We start from the raw sequence: 24,157 nt of genomic DNA, 5'->3' as shown, positions 1-24,157 counted from the left end.
TTTGAAGAGCTTCTAGATGAACTTCCTGGGAAACTCGAAGAATAAAGATGAAGGGAGAGAAATGTTAGAATGCAGGATAACGTAATATCGTACCTTCCGAGGAATACGTGTAAAAAACGGAGGAATCTTATTGAATTCTGGGAGATAAAAAATCCAATATCTATGCATCGGCTCCTGGAAAAAATCCTCGTTCATTCAAATATGCACCCTTCTGTTTGGAAAAGAATTTATTGAAGATGGCTTCACGCGTAGGCGCCTGTCAATAGACAACGACTGTCGAAAATAAACAACTTTATTTATTGAGAGAGTTCCATTATAAATAATTTCAACGAATATTGCTTCATACAAAAAGAATCGCCAAGTTGTACGAAAAACCCAACCAGAAAAACACCCCTTCTTAATAGGTATAACTTCCAATAATTCGATGGAGTAAATATTTGGTAAATTATATTTCAAGAATTTACCAGAATATTTTAATAATGTCTGCTACAGGATATCAATTTTCAAGCATTTTCTTAGATTTTACCCAAAGCAGTAAACATATTTTTATGGAATCAAAATGCTTTACATTCACGCGAAGTAGGTTTATCCAATTAGTGTGCTCAATTAAAGTGTTGATAATATGAGGCACGGAAATCTGTTATTACTTTTTACGTCGAATGAGAAAACAATGTTACGAGACATGGAGCTGTACATAGGTTCTTACGTCAAAGGTCAAGATAATCTACCGAGGCATGGAGCCGTAAATAGGTTTTTAAGTCAAATGAGAAGATAATGTCATGAGGCATGGAGCTGTACATGGGTTCTTACATCAAAGGAGATGATAATGTCATGAGGCATGGAGCTGTATATAAGTTCTTACGTCAAAGGTCAAGATAATCTTCTGAAGCATGGAACCGTAAATAGGTTCGTAAGTCATAGAAGAAGATAATGTTATGAGGCATGGAGCTGTGTATATGTTCTTACGTCAAAAGTCAAGATAATCTTCCAAGGCATGGAGCTGTAAATATGTTCTTACGTCAAAGGAGAAGATAATTACAGCAATAATCTTCAATTACCACTTTATAATACAATACGCAAACATAATAATAACCGATTGCCCTCGATTTAGCAGGCCACTACAACCAGTCAAACGCAGTATATTTGTTAACAATACTGCCAATAATTATTTCGTTAGCTTTCTAACTCAAAGGCCTCATACACTATGTGTCGTATTGTATCATGTTACTGCTGCCACTACCTAGCATTTACATATAAACTTTACATTTCGTATTAACTAATTTAAGTCTGTATAACTTAGGAGTAGGAATATTCTTATTTTTGTACTATTTACTTGCTGTTATAATATGTCAAATGGATGTGGTTATATGTATTTTTACTATTACTTTTGTGAATTTGCAATCTTCAGAATATTATTTTTTTATTAACTATGTATGTAAAAGCCCAATGGGCGTATAAATAAATAAATGAAAAAATAAAATAAATAATGGAAATTGCATAAAATTGAACTAATGGGGGTTTAAAGTTTATTTTTTCTAATTCTGATCAGTGTACTAAAAATGTTTAATTTTAATATTTTCATTCAAGATTGTTGTTCTTAAAAACTATCTAAGACCGCATATTCCGAAATGGTTCCAACTGGCTACAAAGTCATTATGACATAGGACAGATTCCGAAAAATTATTAAAAAACGTAGTCTGAGTTGATTTCTTCGATTTTATATTTTGTATTTACCTAAAAAATATTTTTTTTATTTTTCTTTCTTACATTGATATATTATAATTTTATTTTATATTTTACATGTACCTATCTGGATTTTATTGTTTATTACTGCTAAATTGTATTTTCCTAAAAAAAATATTTTCTTTCTTACATTTATATGTTATATTTTAATTTTATTTTTGTATTTTACATGTACCTACCTGGAATTATGTACACTCAACCTGCCAATTTGACTGTCCTAAAACGGGAAACTTCCTAGTTGGACAGTCAAAGCTTCCTTTTATATTTGTATATCTTGTATGTAATAAATGTAAAAATAAATAAATAAATAAATAAATAAATAAAATAAATAAATAGAAAACGCCACTGATTGGTGAGATGGCTAGCATCAACGTCGCCGGGCGTGAAGTCGACGCTGCCGAATTCTCAAATAATAATAATATCGTTTTGGCGACAAATAGAAAATGCCACGTTAGAGAAAATTTATTCGACAACCTAAAAATACCTTCATCGTCGCAAGTTTTTCGAGAACAGCTAAAATACCCTATTACCTAGCGACCCTTTTACAGTGGGATAAAAATACAGGGTGAGTGTTCTAATTAAATGGGAAAAGGATGAAGTAAGGAAATGAAATTAGTTAAGAAGAAACGAAAGCAGTGCTAGTAGAAACAGATTTTTATTTTTATCATAAACAATTAACTTGAAATGTTAAAAGAGGTTAAAATTATAAATTAATGTCTTGGCTTGTCTAAATGTCTACACAGCTTAAGATAACGGTGATCGTTTTTTTTTGTCTTTTTATTATTCTTTTTATTTTGGTAAACAATGTCGAACGATAATGAGGTAAAAAAGAAGCAGCTATGTACATCAGTTAATTAATATTACAAAATCATATGTTTAGTAATATTAGAATTAAATATATATAATATATATCAGATACATAGGTATATTCGGAAGCAATTATTTCTTCTTTGACGCAGGACAGAGAGGTTTTGAGTATGTCGCAAAGCTATACGAATTATATGAATGGTTATCACATTGGAAAATGTGGTGGATTCGAGACAGATTTAACAGAGACGCGAATATTTATAGCACTCAACATTTGGGGGCAGTCTATAAATATTCAGTAATTCAAAAAGTATTAATCGTTATTCTGATCTAAAATAGCGGTAGTTTTAGATTCGTCATTAATGTTTACTTTGGTAGAAAAAGTTAATTTAATATTTTATTGCATGTATTGTATTGTATTGCATGGTGATTATTTCTAACAATACTTGTCCAGGAAAAACGAGGTTGTGTATAAAACGATTCAATTATGAAGGTAACTGCGGCCAAAATAATGTGTAATATAATTTTGAATTGTTGGAGCAAGTGGGTAAGTTTGTGTGCTTAGGAAGTGTGTTCGCGAGAGACGGAAAGGCTGATAAGGACACTAACAGAACATGTGTTGCGGTGAGGCATGAAATTGTTAGAGGAAGTATGAAAGTAGGCTGAATGCAACAGATAACGAAATGAGAGCGTATGTGTGTTAAACCATGTATAAACTAATCGAAAGGGAGGTCCGAAAATAAGGCGCAATTAATATTAAATCAACCCGTAAAAAAACAAAGATGTTTAATATAATATATTTATTTTATAATATATTTATTATTTAATACATGCATATATTTTAAAACATCTTTCAAAACATTTTATTTTTGGTTTGATTAAGGATTGAACCTTCCTACCCAAGAACTGCAGTCGGAAACTCTGGTAGGACCGATATTAATTTCGTATATTTTATTTTGTTTGAGACACAAACGGGACATTTAAAGTACATTCTTGTGGTTAGTATAAAATAAATTTACATACAAATATAAATGTCCCTAGACTAATGTGTCTGCAGCAATCACATGTGCACATTCACTGAAGGAAACAAAACAATATCAGTATTTTTTTATACAAAGTCGGAAATTACAATAATTACAAGACATAATAATTTTAAAAATATGTTTAAATTAGGTATATAATAGAAAATATCAAACCATCAAAAATCAACAAACAATAATTGTTTTAATATTTTTTTTATTTATTTAGGTACAGAAATCGTGGAGATATCTCGTGGAGAAACAAGTTATATTATTTACGAAAATATCGATGCAAGCATGTGTTTTAGCAGTGTTATTGGTGAAAATTTCGGTCCAAAAAATGTTAAGGTTTCTAGTGAATTTGGGCCTGGCGTTTAACTTGATTAGATGGACTATGTTACTATCTACTTGATTATTCACAATTTTGTAAAGCATTAAGAGGTCATTTATGTTTCGTCTTTTGACTAGACTGTCTAATTTGAAATATGTAAGTCTTTGTTCGTAACCGTCTAGTTCTAGTAGATGGTAGACACCTGATCGATAAGACAAAATCCGTATAAATTTTCTTTGGACTGATTCAAGTCTAGGTACCTGTGTGATATAATTTGGATTCCAGACTGTTGACCCATACTCAAGAACACTGCGGATTGACGAATTGAATACAATTATAAGGCTATTAGAATTCTTGAACAGTTCAGTTGATCTTACAATAAAACCAAGTTATTTATTTGATTAACTTACAATGTATTCAATGTGTTGGTTGTACGTTAGTTTGTTGTCGAATATAATTCATAAATCTTTGATCGATTCGAAATGTTTCCAGATTGAAATTAAAATTTATTAACTGCTGCAATGACATCCGATTTCAGAGATATGCCTATATATCTGCGTATGAGTACCTGATTGAAGCCTAAGATGATAGAATGCATTTAATCGACAACGAGTTTATGTGCCGAGCTGTTTCAGCTCGATCGGATGTCGGGAAAATTTCCGCTTCCAAGAGTTCCATGATAACTCAACACAGTGACTATTCAACACACTTTCAAAAAGTGATATAAAGTCATTAAAAACGATCAAAAACAAATTTTAACCTAACCTAACCTAACCTAACCTAACCTAACCTAACCTAACCTAACCTAACCTAACCTAACCTAACCTAACCTAACCTAACCTAACCTAACCTAACCTAACCTAACCTAACCTAACCTAACCTAACCTAACCTAACCTAACCTAACCTAACCTAACCTAACCTAACCTAACCTACTTAACCCAATGAATAAAGTTTTTGTTTCATCACTTTCCATGACTTTATGTAACTTTTTAAAGATGTGATGAATTATCATTTTGATGATTTATCCGGTCACCAGGGATTATATACAAGTATTTTTTTTTTATTTCACTTATATTTGAATATTACATTTAATTACAATAATGAAATATTACCCATCTTAGGTAGGTACTATGTGTGGAACGCCTGTGTTGAGATGGCAATTTACAAAGTGGTTGTTAACTAGGTTTTTGTTTACACAATATTATGAAAATGCCAGATTAAATAAAATCAGTATAATATGTTATTTTCTAACTATAGAATTCAAGAATGAATGTATTAGATGAAGACGATGAAGAAGAAATTTAAATTAATTAAATTTCAGTTTGACCAAAATGCATAGTATACATATATGTATATACACAGTAGGTACAATTTTTTTAATACTTTATTAAATACTTCTAATGTATATTTTTATTGGAGGTAATCAGTGATTTTAATTTTAAAAGAAGTTTTGGTTTGTGTGTTTCTAATGGCAGTAGGTAGAGAATTGAATAGCTTAATAGCATAGTATTTAAAAAAAAAATTCCATAGGAGGTTTGACAAACTGGGATGTTAAAAGATTTTACGTGTGACTGTCTCAAGGCTCTAGTGCTTATTAGTTATTCATACATATGGGTATTTTTAAATTGATGAAGCAGGATATTTTTTAATATAATTTTTTTAGGTTATGAACATTTAGTGTCTTAAAAATAAAATCGATACTCGTTCTTAACGGGACTCTTAGAATAACCTTCAAAATAAAAATATATATTACAGTAAATAATAAAATAAAATACAAAAAAAACAGAAAAGTTCCAATAAACTACTTTTCAGTAGTTTGTCGATGGCAACTTTTCACATCAAAAATATCAAAAAAAAGATAAAAACTTATTTTACTTAATTGTGATTAAGTAAAATAAGTTTTTTTCTTTTTTTTGATATTTTTGATGTGAAAAGTTGCCATCGACAAACTACTGAAAAGTAGTTTATTGGAACTTTTCTGTTTTTTCTGTATTTTATTTTATTATTTACTGTAATATATATTTTTGTCTTGCTTTCTTTAAAAAAAAATAAATAAATAAAAAACGTGCAATTGCATGGAGTAAACATATTTAATTACAGTGATAACAATAAAAAATAACAATTTGTTTTAAAAATATAAAAACATATACACAACAGTGATAGTATCTACCTATAGTTTGTATTAGACTCTAATACAAACTATTTCTTTCAGCGAGCCAATTTTTCTACATAATATTTGTTTTTACATTTGTACATATTTTTATTTCAGCAGGTAACATATTTAAGCAACTAGGTATAATGTAGTCCAGTGTTCTTTGTCCATATTTGTTTAAATGCTTAGGTACAATTAGTCCTTCATTTATCGTAAAACGAGTATTGTAAGTGTGGTCCAGTCTATTTATGTATATAGGGCTATTCATATACTGAAATATAATTTTATACCACAGAATTGATCTTACTGAGAAAATTTTAAGATTCTGATAAAGGTAAAGGTTAGTTCATGAACAGAGAAGTCGGGCACGGCCCTGGAAGATATAGCAGATCAAATATGTTGAAATGAGTAGGATCGTGTCATGAGCAGAAGCGGACAGTTAATAAGTGCTTCCGAGCGCCGAATAACCAACAAAATTTCCGAAATGGCTAATCACAATACGAAACTCGGTTCGGTTATAACATCTCACAAATATCTCATACGTTAGATACATACTAAGCGTGCGTACAAGCCCCTACTCACCATCCCATATGCAGAACACCTTGCAAGACAGCATGCTATGGTTCCGCAAATTGGATCGTGCATAGGCAAAACTGCCAGCCGAGTTATTATCACCTTTGCCGGGCCGTCGGAATAATAATTCGGTTGGAGCATCAACATGCTGTTCTACAAGTTGTTCTGCAAATCGGATGGTAAGTAGGTCTTTTCACTTGCATTGCGACTGTGCCTATGTTCGTAGCAGTTCGTTTCGTTCAATGTTCAACCTACAAGCGTGGATAACAGAGGAGTAAGAAAGGAGAGGAGATGGCACTGTACCCCGCCACGCGTTACTGTGGCTCAGTCTATCTGTGCAGATAAAGAAACAATAGCGCGTGTTGCTTTTACGTCTAACAGATGGCGGTGTTTAAAAAAACATAGTTTTACCTGTCACAGGTGACTTGTACATAAAAACACACGCGTATTAGAATGTAACGTCGTGTCAAAAGAAAGTTACTTTAGAGCTTACAATCGAATAGCATTTATTTATTTATTTTTTTGCATCTCACTATACATAAATCACGTTTTTTCTCATAAAAATTAACGTCACTAGTTTAGTCCTGTATCGAGGTAAGCATTGGGTTGTCAGATGTAACATTTTAGGGTTTAGAATTTTAAAGGGAGAATTGAAGTTTTTCTGAAAAAGGTACAAAATTTAGCCAATTTTGAGCAATGGTGTAATCATACATTAGTTGCCATATATCAACAATAGACATAGATGTTTTCGCTAAACAAAAGGAGCGGAGAATAGAGGTTCTTTATTAATAGGTATGAACCTAATATTAAATTTATCTGACTAAATATTGTACTCTGGTGAACCCCTGCATATTTTGACAAACGGCCGCCACTGGTCATGATAACATGAATGAATGTGGATGAACCAACGAATGTATGAAACGAAAAACGCGTGTGGTATTACATCCTCTCGAGTAAATAGCACAAAGGCTTAGATAGTAAGTTATAAATTAAACATCACAAATTAACCCTAAACAAATCTCTCTAATTATACCGCATTTGTGTGCGGGATTCCTAAGCGAGCACCAGTTTACGTACAATTGTACCGAGCAAGTTACAACCGAAGAGATAACATAATATTATGCAACTGCATAGATGCAATGTGTGCAGTTTTAATGCACGGAGCATCCGTCGCTTCGCACAGCGCAGCGGAAAGTAGAATATTAGTTTCGTAGTTTACTTCACTTAAAAGCTATAACCATTTCATACAGTGAATATTAACGAAAACACGAGTCGCTAATAATATTACATTCTATGCTTACGTTTCATGGACGAGGAAGAGCGTGCCTCAATGTAGCCTGCAGTCCTGAACATTTCAGTGTAAAGAAAAGGATTTCCATAAATGTATGCACAGCTCAATTATAACATTGCAACAACATTCGTATCAAATTCTCAAAATTTCACGAAAGTCATGAATCACAATATTTTGGTGAGTCTATAATAATAATACAGAACTATTTTCGAAACTCATGGCAATACCTAAATAGAAATACGTGGAAATAATTTTCCCGAAAGCGAAATTATTTACAAAATCCTATTGAATTAAACAACGTTATGCCAACCATACTAATTATTAAGCTTCCGTGAATTATTTTGATTCGGTTTTCTTCTCAGTATTTTTTATTATTATCTACATGTGTAATGCCCAATATAAATTAAACATTTTTCTGTAATTTCTAAATATTAGAAGAAGCATTTCTTATTTTAAAATGTTATAAATTACCAATTTACATAACAATATTAGGTACACAAATTCAAATTCCTTAATTATATTTACCTTTCACATATTTTTAATTTCTATGTTTACATAAATATCAAGCCTACGAATTGGTTTGATCAATATCAATAACACGATGAAAGTTGTTTATAAAACATTGGGAAATAATTTCAACACATAAGAGTGCCCCTTATTATCTACGTGTACCCCTGATTGGGTGTAGATTCAGAATTAAGGGCACCCGGGGATAAATATGACTAAAATGCGCTTTGTACATACTGAAAATAATAATTGTATTTAATGCCGCTTTACAAAGCTGCACAATAAACGACCAACTAAAAACTAAAAAAAAAATAACATAAAAATAAATAGATATTTTACTTGATTACACCACTCAACCTGTTTCGTAAAACACTCTAAAAAAAAGAAGTGTTTTACTAAGTAATTTATTTAAATATTTATAATGAACAACCACAAATAATTAGCTGAATACAATATAAAGTACAATAACTATTTTACTTAAAATAAACAAGGCTTTATGTAATGTCACTTTATAATTATTATTAATACCTACTGAAACCTAGTTATTTGCATTGAAAATACTACACGCTATTGTACTTTACAATGCACAGCACACAAAAAGGCTTCTCAAGCCCCGAGCTCGAAGCTCTGAATTCCGCACTCAGTGCTCCAAGCGTCACAGTACCGGGAAGTGTGCGCGTGGTGGTAGTTTGTCTCATTTTAAAGCTCTAACTCTAACCGTTTCCTATCGGCAGCAGAGTAAGGACAATGGACCGTGACGGAAAAAGTGCAGCACTCCGCAATGGAAACAAACATTTTCCCTCCCCCATTCATCCACTACTATTCCGTTTTGTACCAGGGAGGACTTCTGCAGTTCGTCGACAGGATTTATACATTTGCAGTGAGCTTTATCACAATTCGCTCACGAGTTGTTTTTAAAAGTCACTGAAGTATAATTAACCGGATTTAGTATTCACTATAATGGCTATATTCCGTTCAATATAATTAATTATAAGCTGTCAACATTTTTAGACGGAAAAAATAATAATAAATAATAGTTGACCTGCAAAAATCGCCAATGTTTTCACACATCCAAACATTTACATCGTATTTTAAAGGTGTAATTATTAAATAAATAATATAACATATCTTCGTCATTTTATAAATTTCCAAATCGACGTCATCCGTATCGAAACAATAAAGTCGAGAATCAAATGTTTCGGAAACGCATTTTTTATTAAACTCAATAGAAGTATTAGGTATAAAGAATCATCGGGTTATTACTATTATAGAAAAGCTTTAAAAGAAAATCTCTCTCCATTTCTACGTTTCCTGCCCATCGGAGCGCTGAAAGTTTTATAAATCAAGAGAGACAAAATAAATCACAAGTGTACACTCGGCATCACAAAAATCGCACATCTTCGAAAATAAGTTTCAAGCGTAAGTTCCCCGAGCCAATACATCTAACCCAAAAAATACGGATATCAATTGAAAGTACATTAAAAACGTTAATTAACGTTAAAAAATGTTGCACATATATACTCTTTACAGGTGCCACAACGTGTGTCATCTTTCTGGGCTATATCACTGAGAAAACTTACTGATATAATATTTTGCTAATTTATTGGAAATCTCTTCAAATTATTCGTATGCCTGTCGAGATTTCCTAATAAAATATCAGTAAAACACGTGTTCATGAAAATAGTAATATTTTCTCACTTCGTCATTACATAATAACGGAATAAGCGCAGCTGTGTGAACACGTGTTTCGATATATTATGAAAGTACTGATAGTTTATAATTAATAAATCAGCAGTAGGTACTCATTTTTCGCCGTGATAAAAGGAGCAGTTTAAATCAAATGTAAGTCATTCACTATTCATTCACAATTCATTCACTATTCATTCACTATTCATTCACTATTCATTCACTATTCATTCACTATTCATTCACTATTCATTCTCTATCCATTCACTAGTCATTCACACAAGCGTTGAAGAGGACACACGTGATTAATAACTAGAAAACAACACCTTAAAATGGACATCACTGCTGATAATACTGTAAAGTGGTGGCACTACTGCGATTAGAGATGCGACAGCGTGTGAACTTGAGCCCTTTTGCCGTTCGACGGGTTTTCCAACGGTTTCAAGAGACTAGTGGCTTCATCCAGAGAAGTGGATCAGAGCGACGACGATGCACATCCGAAAGAGAAGAATTCTTTATTATGTCATAAAATTGCAGTAGGTGCGATTTTTGTGACGCCGTGTTTATTATATATCACTGCAAAACATACAGACTGAGGTTGCTGAAGTAATTCGGGATAGAAACACCTGGGGGCACCTTTGTTGCGATTTGTCCCAGACCAAAGCAGGAAAAGGGAAAATAAGAATAAGCATAATCTATTGCAAATAAAATATTAAATTATCAGACCCTCGGTCATATTTTGACAGAAGGTCGGAGTATTTCCGTTTCGCAATAAAATTCAATTAAATTTGAATATTTCTGAACGTATATGAAAACTAAAAAATGTTTTAAAATTAAATTTTATATTTCTTCATATGAAGCGGTTACTTTGTGATGTGACATTATAATTTAAAATTAAACAATAACTTTGTAAACATCACTTATAGGTAAATACTTAATGCCGACCGGGTTTCGCTACAACTGTAGCTTCATCAGGGCAGTATAATACGGTATTATACTGCCCTGATGAAGCTACGGTTGTAGCGAAACCCGGTCGGCATAAAGTATTTACCTATAAGTGATGTACGGTTGTAGCGAAACCCGGTCGGCATTAAGTATTTACCTATAAGTGATGTTTACAATGTTATTGTTTAATTTTAAATTAAATTTTATAATTATAAAATTTTCCATGCATTCAAATTTTGAATGCCAACTTAAAAAAATTAAAATAGCTCACCTCACGTGTTTTGTAACTTAAATTACTGATAACGAAACATATATAAAAACACATGCATGTTATTAGACAAATGTATTAAAAACGTTACTGTTCACTCACTTTTTTGACGTTTCATATAAAAATTGTTTGTAAAAAAGTCGGCTTCATAATTTATTTTTTTCAAATATCGTTCGGAACCTTTGGTTTCATAAAGGCGCACATTTAAATTCTTCTGTAATTAACTTTTACAATTGAATATAAAGCTTTGTGTTTTCTCTTTCTAACACCAGTTAGATCACATTTATTACGGTGACAGTAACCGTGACGGTTCCCAAAAACGAAAAAATTAGCCGGTAGGGTTAATATTTATCCAGCGTTAGATTTTAATGTTTTATTCACAAGCAGTCTGAACTTCTATGTTGCAAGTCGGAAGACTTCCATTGCTGTCTGCAGTGCAATGCAGTTCGGAGCAGTCGTCTCTTGGTACTTACTTTCCTCTCGTATTTTGCCTCTTCGATTCACGCGAGCGATGTGCCACGGAAAACAATGGTGGCAACGAGCACCGCTCAGTCACTATTTAAGTACTTAACGGTGCCGTGCAATGATAATACATAATACTCTAGTAAATGCGGGACAATCATTCTAATGGAACTTCTCAGCTGGCAGAGACACTATATCATTTGGTGTTGCAGTAAAAAAAATAAAGTTTTTCGCAGGTAAGTGGGTAGGTACTATGGAAAAAAGATCAGGGTTTTGTTATTATCATCAAACAAACGACTTTCCAATAAAGCCATACACTTTAATGGCAAAGTCAGTAACAATCAAATCAACCTAAATAAAATCCCAATACTTAGGTTGTTCCTTATTGACAAAGACCCCTATCTTTCCAACCCCCCACCTACTCCTACAACCTCATCCACTAGAACTCAGCCCAACCCTAAGTGAAAGCTTAATATATTGATAACACATGTTACTGGTAGATTGTAGATTTAAAAAGTATTATAAAGCCGAAGTTACGGTTGTAGCGAGACCCGATCGGCATTAAGTATAAGTAAGCGGTTCTGCGCTAGTATTATAATATTTTTATTCATTAGAAAAAAAGCAAAAAAAAAAGTTATTCCCAATTCAAACAATTTTGGAAAGAGAACATTGAAGCGATTGGCTTTTGGTCGGTGTTAACTGTAATAATAAGAGCGGCGATACAGATAGGAATTCCAAAACACCAAAAAAACGTTATTCCAAATTCAAACAATTTTGGAAAGAGAACATTGAAACGATTGGCTTTTGGTCGGAGTTGATTGTAATAATAAGAGCGGCGATACAGATAGGAATTCCTACCAATTGAAACAACATTGGGTTATCTCCAGTCCCTTCAGTGTTCTGGGTTTATATTGGAATTACAAAATTACTGGAATATTATTATCATTTCAAATAACTTGTAAATTGTTTGGTACGAATGATCTCCGAATCGCCTAAGGCACTATAATAATTCTACGATACCTTTGTCCAAATATGGAAGCATTGAATATCTATTTGATAGGTTACATTATAACAATCTAATACTCTAATACAATATGATTAATACAAGCAGTGTTTTTAGATAATGTTTTTGTAGTATTTTTGGTGTTTGATCGGGTCACATCATTATTAGAGGAGAGAAGTATCCTTTGTTTGTGTGGCAGGCAGTTCATTTTCTTGATGCTTAATGTTAATTAATTTGGGATAAAACTTTTGGTGCATAATATAGTAGTCTGTGTATAGTTTTTTCAAGTTCGAGCAAAAATCATTTTTAACACCGTGGATCGCTATACTTCGCAATTGCTAATGTCCTCGGGCAATTTTACTGTTAAAAAACTACATTACATCGACTTTAATTCGGCTTCGTATCTCATTCCGGTGCAGAGACATTGCGTTAAGTATTCTTGTCTTCTTCTACCATTAAAACCACTATCTAAACACTCCCGGTACTGAAAAGAACAAAATTTGAAATTAAGCGATATTGGTCGACTACTTTTCGAGTTTAGCGAGCACAAACATCAGAAGGATGAATTTTTATATACATATTCAGATTGAATATATGAAAATGGCAATTTAATTATTATGTTCCGCTGATTTTTGTAGCCAACTGAATAAATGAGCTACACGTTCATTTAGTAATTCGTTGCATTTTGAAATATTTTCTAATTAAATTATTTTTATGGTTCTTTATTTTTCTTAGAGTAGGCACAGCTACACGTATATCTATGAAGCTAGATATAAAGAGTAAAAAATCCTTACTCAATACTCTTTCAAAAGTAATAGAGAGATTGGCTTAGTCGAGATTGGTATCATTCTTAGAAACATATAATATACCTACTCTCTAGCAATCAGTTTGGTTTCAGAGAGAATATAGGAACAAGTGATGCAGTGTTGAGGGTATTGTCCAAAGTCACTAGTGCGTTAGACTATGGAAACAAAGCTTTGGCTGTGTTCTTAGATCTATCAAAGGCATTTGATACGGTGTCTCATGGATTACTCCTCAAAAAATTATCTTTTCTTGACATTCATAGTACAGCACTAGGCTGGTTCATATCCTATCTAAGTGATAGAACGCAACAAGTAGAGATAAATAATCATTTAAGCAATAGCAAAAAAAATCTCTTTTGGAGTTCCGCAAGGTAGTGTGCTTGGACCAATATTGTTTTTAATCTACATTAATGATTTGTGTAATTTAGATATTCCAGGTAGCAATGTTAGTTTCGCAGACGATACTGTTTTAATATTTGAGGGTAAAACCTGGAGAGATGCTTTTAACAAATGTGACTTGTAAAGAGTTGGCTGAATAATAACATCTTAACTTTGAATACAATAAAAACTAAATATGTGACATTTAGTATATCATCAAAAAGTCAGCCTTCTGACACTCATAATCTAATTATACATGATTGTCTGCTAAATTGTAATTGCCACCCCTTGGAAAGTGTAGATTGTATCATGTATCTAGGTATAAAGATTGATAATTTTTTAAGAAGGAATGACCGTATCGATATGTTAACAAAGAATATCAGGAGACTTACATTTATGTTTAAAGAACTTCGACACATATTGAACAAAGAGAAATTAAAAGCTGTCTATTTTGCCTTAGACCAATCTCGACTTTCTTATAACATAGTATGCTGGGGATCATGTCTAAAGTCTAATGTTGAACCTCTAAATATTACTCAAAAATTGATCCTTAAAGTGATGTACAAAAAAAAATCTGCTATCCATCCAACCTACTTTATAAGGAATGTAATGTTATGTATATAAAACAGCTATTATCACTCAAATACTTTGTCGATTTTTTATCAATATTAAATTTGCTGAAAGAACTCAACAAATGCGGACAACTAGAATTATCTCTGCATTGAACTTTGTGGCGGTACATACTAAAACTTCTTTTGGTCAAAGAAATTATTTATATCAGGGACCACTTATGTTTAATATTCTTCCAAATCATATTAAGTCTACCAATTCCTTAGTTAAGTTTAAAAAGTTGACTGAGATTTTTGTATTGACAGACGATTGTCTTAATATTTTTTCATCTTTGTCCTTTCTTAAATAATAAGATTTTATAGAAGTCCCATTTGCTAAAAACTGAATGTCACCCTATCTATCTTTATTATCTACTTTGCTTCTTAATAATGATTAATGATTAGTTATGGTTCGAATATTGTTACAATATACTGTCAAATTACCCATCTGGTAACACATCTAATACTTATTTTTTCTTTAATTTTGAAATATTTTGTGTTTGTGTGTAAAATTACTTTATGTTTGTGATTAATCTTATGTTTGCTTCACTCAAATGTAAGTTGTTAACGTCGATACAGGCTTAGTCCTAATGAGGTTGATTTTTATGTGAAAAAAGTGTTTTATGTATAGTGAGATGCAATAAATAAAAAAATATAATTATTCATATGGAAAACAAGAGATTTTTTTATCAATTAAAGCAGTGCTCTGCAACCATTTCTCACCTAAGACACCCCAAAATTCTTCCGCGGCACACCAATAGCTAAAATATATAGGTATTAAATTGATACACAAATTTTACAATAATTTTTTGTTTTTTATTTGAAAAGTGTACATACATATAACTTTAACATATTTATTTTTACGCAATCTTAATAATTATTATGAAATAATAATAAATTAATGTGATACCTGCGATTTTTTCAATGAACACAAAAGTTATATATTCGGTTCGATTTTTGACAGCGCAACCCGAAGTTCAGAGACAAGACCTTTTAAGCATGACCGATTATCATTTTTAATTAATACAAGCGTTGAAAAACTTTGCTCACATAAATATATTGTTGAGAATGGAAGTAGTGTTAAGATTGCTTTCTCGGAAAAGCGAGGATATTCTTTTTTGTAAAAAGCACACTGTGTAGTTTTCAACAATTAACACCTGGCGCTGGAGGAATAAACATTGAATAAATGTGTAGTTATAATAATTATTACATACTACATTTTGAAAAATTGACAACATTATGAAAAATAATTTGTCATTGTGTATTAAATACGTAATGAAATATTTTAAAATGTCAAATACATTGAATTTGACCGAGGCACACTTGCATCCGGCTCACTGCACACCAGTGTGCCACGGCACACCGGTTGCGGAGCACTGAATTAAAGGATAAACACTATTCGTCGTATAGAATATTAAATGGCCAAATACATTTTAAGTATTTTCTTCTGGATGCCATATAAAGATTTTCTCCCTGAGAATGAAATAAAACATAATTAAAAAAAATGTTTTTGATAGATGTTCATTATTGTTATATATTGTTCACTATTGATAGGTAGGTAGTTCATTATTGGCGGTGAACTTTCCCCGCAGTGAATATTCCATATTGTGGTCGTTGAATATTCGTAAAGCCATAATTTATAATGCGTTATATAGATTCACCTTGTCATAAACATATATGAATGCAAACACGGAAAAACCTACACGGAGAAAACTTACTGATATAAAAAAGTGTTGATTTTTTTTTATCTGGTCGTTTATTCGCTTTCCTGTTAAAAACAAGACTGCAGGCCTAGGACGAATGAATTGACAAATTTCATAACAAACTGTCCTCTAGATCCTCCTTTTTATAATTACGTTATAAGCCAATCTACCTTATTTATTTATTTAGAATTAACGGTACGAGTGCCATTTACAAACCTATATAAAAGTTATTCACAGTCATAGTAGGCATATTAAAAATATCAGCTAACATTACATACCCGTTACCAGTGGTGGTTGGTAATCAATTTAAAACTGAGTTTCAGCCTGAAAACGTAGTATGATTGTTAATATAATACATACCAGGAAACCTTGTTCTAATGGAGGGACATGAAAGATTATCAACATTAATATATCAGGTCAATCCAACTGATAATTTACAATTTTATATAAAAATATAAGATTAAAAAAATATATTTTGTCACTTTATTTCAACAATTTCAATGAATTTAATAAAAAACTCATAATCTATTGATTATAAAGGAATTCTAATTTTTAAATTAACACTTCTCAAAAAATTGCGTTGGACTCTTTCATTGTTTATTAAAGACAGGTGACGAGATTGTAGGGTTATAAACTAATAAAATCCAATATTTTAAAATCTATAGACCTATTAGCGATAGAAGACACAAAGCAGAGTTTTTGGTCAAAAATGATGCCTAGGTCAAGTATTTTGACTACTGAGATTAAGTCAACATTACGCAATGAATAATTATATATTAATGAATGCTTGATTTTGTAGAACCTCTAAACTCTGTATTTGTTCATATTTAACTGAAGTTTGTTGCCAAAACACCATTATCATATCGTCAGCAAAGATTAAAATTTTGTCACTGTAGAAAATGATAGTCACGTCATTGATGAATAGGATAAATAATAAAGGTATCAGGTGCGATCCTTGGGAAACACCGCTGGTAGCAATAAATTCATAAGATGTTCAGTCATTGATCTTAACAAAAAGTATTATTTTGGATAAGTAATTAATCAACCATGCCAATAAATTGCGACCTATCCCTAATTTTCTGCTTATTGATTAGAATTTTGTGGCAGACCTTAAGTCTTAAGACCTTAAGTCTTAAGACCTTAGTCTTGGATAAATCAGTGTAGATGGAGTCTACCTGTTTCCTATTACCCAATGCTGTGTTAATATAATATTCATATAATATAAAGTTTGTGAGAGTAGATCTAGATGAGACAAACCCGTGTTGGCAATAAGTGATAACATGTTTACTATATTTGGCTAAGAATGATTTTTTTCAAAGAGCTCAGGAATACAAGATAAAATAAAAATAAGTCTGTAATTGCATACATAATTTGTTTAATCTTTTTTAATACGGGAGTGAGGTATGTAAATTAGCGGATTCTTTGTATTGTAAATGTTCAAATGTAATTGGATATCGTCCACTCACCGTGATATCAACACATGTTAATTTAGATATTAGATGTTTAGTATTATACTGCCCTGATGAAGCTACGGTTGTAGCGAAACCCGGTCGGCATTAAGTATTTACCTATAAGTGATGTTTACAAAGTTATTGTTTAATTTTAAATTATAATGTCACATCACAACGTAACCGCTTAATATGAAGAAAAAAAATTTATAATACTGTTTCATCTTTCAAACAGAACATGATCGCTTGAACAAAATAGCAATACATTTTTACAGCGATGTTACTAAGGGTGAATTCGGCATGTGTGATGTAGCGACTATACGTGGGGAGTTGTGTTTTGTAGCGGGCATTCGGTTTATTATTAATAACCAGGGTCAGCAAGCAGTACCTAAATGAATGAATAAATACATTAAGCATAAAATAGGTACAATAATGGTACACAATAAATCTCGTCCGAGGGTTTAATTGTATTTATCTGATAGTTGCGAAAATATACGACGAAAAACGCGCGATGAAATTGGTCGGAGAAAATCTAGAACTCCACCTATTGGGGAAATTACCTGTTTTAAGAGATCTGTTGAAGATTATGTAAAATGGATAGAAAAGACTATATACACAATTGTTCAGGACCAGAACTTGTTTTTGGGTGGACGTGGTTTTGCTTAGACAGGGTTTCCAAGAAAGTTATTAAATCAAGGATGTGATACAAAAATAATTAAGCAAAAACACGAAAATAAAATCTATCGACTGGATTACATAGTGTAAAGAGTCGTTACGTAGATATTATTACAACTATTGACCCCGATCGAAAATCAAAACCTTTTTTTTCGAAATTATATTTGATATTTCAAGCTACATAACTCACAGCGGAAATGACGTTGAGAAGGAGAAAATAATTGATTTGACATTAACATACATAAACACACAAAAAAACACAAAGAAAAAAAAATTATTTCAGACTCTCACTACTCTCTATGTTTACATCAACACTTTTTGTACACGGCTTAAAATATGTACCTACATATTATTAAAGTAACATCTATAAAAATGGATTTATTAAAAAAAACACCATTCAAACATACTTCATAGTATTATCTTCACACAATACCTCTAAGAGATATATTGAAATAAAAAAAATTAACCGGGGAAAAATATATATTAGCAGTTTTGATGAAACAGTATTAACATGGTACCACCAAACAGGAATGGATTGCACTTAAAAATATATTAATTAATCACATTGTGTGGACAAAATGAAATGTGGTTTGTTTCAACAACTAGGTGAAATTTATTCAAATAATTCAAAGTGCAAATAAATTATTACACCAAATGAAAATTATTTTTGTTATTAACAATATATTTATTTAGATCAACTTTGATTTATATTTTTTCATGTGGAATAAATTTATTTATAGTGAAAAAAATAAAATTTCATAATAACAATAAGCATATATTATTATTGTAGTGAATATTATGGTTTAAACCAGAGTTTCTCAAACTTGTTTGCCCCGTATATTTATGCCTGCCGACTATTAATTTTCCCTAAACCTATTAACGACAAATGTGATCATCATTTATTTTTTTCCTTTTATTTATTTTATTTTTAAAGATTAAAGATTCCCATCCCTTGCCTGCCCAACAACCGGGTGGCTATATAGTCCCCCTGTGTTTACACTGCGCAGACAGGGGCCCCCTTAATAATAATAATAATAATAATAATTGGATAATTTGTAGAGCGCCGTTTTTGTGAAAAATCACCTCAAGGGCGCTGTACAATTTATTTCCTAGGATCTACATTTGTTATTTAGAAATGATACCAAAACATACTTACCTGGCAAGTCACTTCCAACAAACACACTTATATTAAAAAGTTTATGCTTATAAAAGATAGAACTGCACGCAGAGGACACTATATCAAAAAACACTGGTCGTCGCATGATCTTAAGTCTGCTATAGTTTTTATTTTAATTTAAATGTATTTTAACTGTCTTAAAAGCCTACAAATTGTTAGTTGTTATCATTTTTATTTATTTATTTTTAATTATTATTTTTATTTATTTTATTTTATTTTTAGTATTTTTTACATTTTGTTAATTTAAATTTAAATTGCCGTCAACTGTGAAAGTGGAGGTTTCTGAAATTATGGATACGACTGTCTGAAAAGGTGCGTTTTAAGTTTAGACCTAAATTCTGTCGAGTCTGCGATCATTCTCAAATCATGTGGCAGTCCATTCCAGGCTTTAGGTCCTGACACGGCAAAAGCACGCTCACCGAACTTAGTATCTGGTGTGCGCTTTGGTTCCTTCAACCTTCCGATAGCTGATGACGTTGCTGACCTAAGGGTTGACTGTCGGGAGTTGGAATCTTCTGGAATACACAATTCTGATAAATAAGCCGGAGCCATTCCGTTAAGTGACTTAAATACCATCCAGCATACCTTGAACTGGATTCTTTCAGGACATCTGAGCCAGTGCAGATTTTTGAGATGCTCTGAAATGTGGGAGTATTTAGATACTCCGGTGATAAGCCTTGCCGCGGCGTTGAAAACGGATTGTAATTTGTTGATTTGACATTTAGGGAGACTTGCATATATTCCGTTGCAATAATCTAGACGTGAAACAACATAGGAATTGACTAGCAATTTAGTCGCCTCTGTTGGCAGGTTTCTCCGCACTGCTTTAATTTGCCTTAATTGAAAGAACCCCGTGCTTACAGTTCTGTTCACCTGAGTTTTAAGGGAAAAATTAGCATCCAGATTGACACCCAGTAATTTGATGCACGTTTTTGGAGTGATGTCACTTCCAGAAATGGTTATTGGGGAGTTTTCAATGTTATGCTGACGTCTGCTTGTAGCAGTCCACAGAAACTCAGTCTTTGTGGGATTCAGTTTCAATCTATTTGAGGTCATCCAGCGAGTAATTGCTTCTATACACTCAGTTATACGAATTTTTAGACTGTTTATTTCTTCTGGTAAGCAGTAAAAGTAAACTTGCTGGTCATCAGCGTAGCAGTGAGATAGAAGGCCGAATGATTCTATTATTTTAGCGACATCATTTGTGAAGAGGATGAAGAGTAGTGGACCCAGAACGGACCCTTGGGGTACTCCAGATGAAAGGGTTGCATAATTTGATTGGTTTTTTCCTACTTTTACGGCTTGTAAACGGTTGGCCAGGTACGATGTCAGCCAGGTCTTAACATCGCAGTTTAAACCAAATGATTCATCTAATCGTTTAACCCTTGTGAAGTTGCACAAAATAAAAATGAAGTTTATATAGCGGGATAAGGAACGGGAATTTCTTACTGAAGTTGAAACTGACCCTTAGGTTCTTCGTTAGAGCTTATTCCGATAAGTTATTCTTGTCATATGATCTCTAACTCTCATTTCTATAGTCAAAACGTCCCCAAAGCTAGTTTTTAAGTATGTGTGCAGTGTGTACATTTAATTGTTGAACGTAGACCAAAAGGTCATTACCATGGACGTTTGTCAACGACAAGTTGGGGATCTGGGAAAATTTGGCGCCTTCCAATGTGCAATGTTTTGATTCAATGTATTAATTCTGACAAGAAAAGGATATTTACTCTATTTATAAACAATTTTATGAGGGATGAAATAAATAATTTGTATGTCTATTTTTAATATTATATAAAATATGCCATCTGTGTTAGGCGTATTATGTCATTTACGGAAAGCATGAATGTTGATGATGACTTAAATGTAAATGGGGAAAAAAAAAATTCTCGCTGACATGGACCCCCAGCAAGCCGAAATCGACCCCTGGGGGTCCATATATAGGTCCACTTTGGGAACCTATGGTCTAAACTAATAAAAACTCTAAACAAAAAAGTTATTTAGTTGAGATTACTTACATTAGTAAAATCTATCAATTGTGTAATGAGCGTGCCGTCAGGCCGCTGGAACTCCAGTGTTACCGTGTCATCGGTAGTATTGGACCATATTGTCTCTTGCACAACATCTCCACCCTGTCAAAAGAATCATTGTCATTAGTTATAAACTGAATACACAATACAATACAGTTTTAACAATAATAATAGCATGTATGGTCGAATGGACTAATATGTGTAAAGTAGAGAACGCAATGACATAAAGCCAGAAATTGTGTTTAGACTTTTGGCAAAAATGAGTTATGAACTAGATCAGTGATGAGCAACTTTTTTATCCGGGCGGAGTGCCAATTTACCAATTTTCAATTTATGCGCGGGGTAGGGCCTAGGGCACACACTACTCGGCGTAGTTAACTTTGCAGTCGGTGGTGTCGGGTACCTATTTATATTTTCTAAAACCGTAACTATTAGGCGCCGAAGGCGAAACATTTTTATCTCCGAGGTCAAAGGTCATTTTTCAAGAAAACTTTGATATTTTATAAAACGTAAACCTTTAAAATTCATCTAACATATATAGAAATCGACAAAAAAACGCTGCGCCGAGAAGTTGAAAATGTTTGTACAATTAAGGTCGAAACACAATATTCTTTCTGTCTGATTTTGGTAAAAAAAATTATATATATATACATGTATTATTTTGAGCGGCTGATTCAAAACTTTAAAACTTTTTACAAAACAGAACAGATGTCTAATTTTTTTTACCGCAAATATTTTGATATTTTATTTAGTCAAGACAGAGTGGCCCGTGCGAAAGTGCTCGCCGCCCTTACCAAATAGTTTCACGGGCCGTTAGTTGCTCATCACTGAACGACTCTGCAAAGGAGAAACCAAATTTCAATTGCTTAGAGTTATAATCTCAATATAAATATTGTATGTACAACTTTAGTCGAAATATTAATTACTTAATATATAGTAATGAAATATACTGAGGATAGTCTACATTCATGGTTTAAAAAATTGCATCTCCTAAACCTACCGTCCCAAAGATATAATAACATATTAAAATATATTGTAAATCTTCCGCAATGTTTTCATGAGCACAGCTATTATATATCTTTTAACAAGAGATATAAAATCATTAAAAGCGATGAAAAGAAACTGACCTGTAAACACAACCTACTTAACCTAATTTTTGGTTCATCAGTTTTCAGTTTTACCACCTTATCATTATTAGTTATCACCTTTTAAAGGTGTATTGAATTGTCATCGTTTTCCGGTTACCATAATTATTATTAAATATGTCATAAAAATGTTTTAATCTTAATATTGATTGGAGTGAGTATCAATTATTTATTATGTAAATATAAGGAAAATTATTACATAAGTTTACCAAAATTTAAGAGATGAATACAAAATTGTAATCAACCGCACTATGAACATAAACAGTAAATTCAAATAACTTTGTAGGTACCTACAATGATTGTTGGGTTCTTTGTTATGAAATAGAATGTATCATTCATTACTTACTTACTGTTACTTTATTAAAAATGTTATCTGTTTACATTATACAAGTTGACATTATGCCTGACATTAAAACAATGTCCGGCATACATGTCAATAAATGATTTACGTTTTAGATTGAGAATTTGTAGAGACCGAACAAGAAATCGACAGATCAAAAAGTCGGCGTTTTACCGGTGAACTAACTACGTTAGACTGTGATAATATTTATAGAAAAAACAATTGCGATTAAGTGTATTCGCTTACAAATAAACAACACAACATAATGGACAAGATTTCCACAATTTTCACATTTAGTTCATTGTTGTTATGATTGCCGAATGGGTTTATCAATATTGATAATAATAATGGAAAACCATTAAGCATGCCTAGAAAATGTATTTTTATGCATCAAACACTGATTTTACAGAAATAGAACCGACATAGAAGCCTTTCAAAAGCATTGAAAGAAAAACAAACAAGCTTAATATGTCTATAAATACCTGATTTTTAACATTGATTAAAAGCTGTGTATTTCCTATATCTATCACAAGTATTAAAAGCACCGTTATCAAATTCATAAACTGTCCACTATTACACACTGTATACATTTTCACTTCGAACACGTAAACTCATACTTCACAGTAAACAGTCACTAAACACGAATCAGGCGGCCATATTCTCAGCTGACAAACTGACAAGTGACAGGAGCGGAGGTTATGTTGATGTTGCCATGCTTAAACTTCTTCTTCTTTGCTTTTAACCCGAGGCGCGCGCGGCTGGTTGGAACCGGGTGCGTACTTCTATGTGTGATGAACGGAGATATAGAAAAAGCGGGCCATAGACGCATATTACATATTTCATTATTTTTCCATTCTAAAAGGAATATTTGAAATCAAGTCCTTTATTTTAAGAAAGTCAGAAATAAAATGTAAACAGTAATTATTAAAATATCACTTGACTGTTAATAAATTATTTCGAGCAAAGTTTGTCCATAACTTTTAAAAAACATTTTTTTTGTGTGAAAACACTGAAGGTCTTTTCAAAGCGATAGCATTGTCGATTTTAGAAATTATATAATAGAGT

The 24,157-nt window shown here is 32.1% G+C and overlaps 1 protein-coding gene across 1 annotated transcript in view; it reads right to left on the bottom strand.

Moving 5' to 3' along the window:
* Nucleotides 1-23,752, bottom strand: part of oaf (BRICHOS-like domain-containing protein out at first) — a 242,068-nt gene extending 218,316 nt beyond the window's left edge. The window contains exons 1-2 of the mRNA XM_089635629.1: nt 23,575-23,752; nt 21,596-21,709 (exon numbers count right to left, since the gene is read on the bottom strand). Of these exons, the coding sequence (XP_089491755.1) occupies nt 21,596-21,709; nt 23,575-23,682 (222 nt within the window). The 5' untranslated portion in view covers nt 23,683-23,752. The remainder of the gene's footprint in view (nt 1-21,595; nt 21,710-23,574) is intronic.
* Between the last annotated feature and the right edge of the window lie 405 nt (nt 23,753-24,157).

This window comes from Hesperophylax consimilis, chromosome 9 (assembly GCF_061612785.1).
Source record: "Hesperophylax consimilis isolate HC1 chromosome 9, BYU_Hcon_1.0, whole genome shotgun sequence".
NCBI lineage: Eukaryota > Metazoa > Arthropoda > Insecta > Trichoptera > Limnephilidae > Hesperophylax > Hesperophylax consimilis.
Note: the sequence above shows the minus strand (reverse complement) of the source record. Positions and strands in the feature narration are given on the sequence as shown.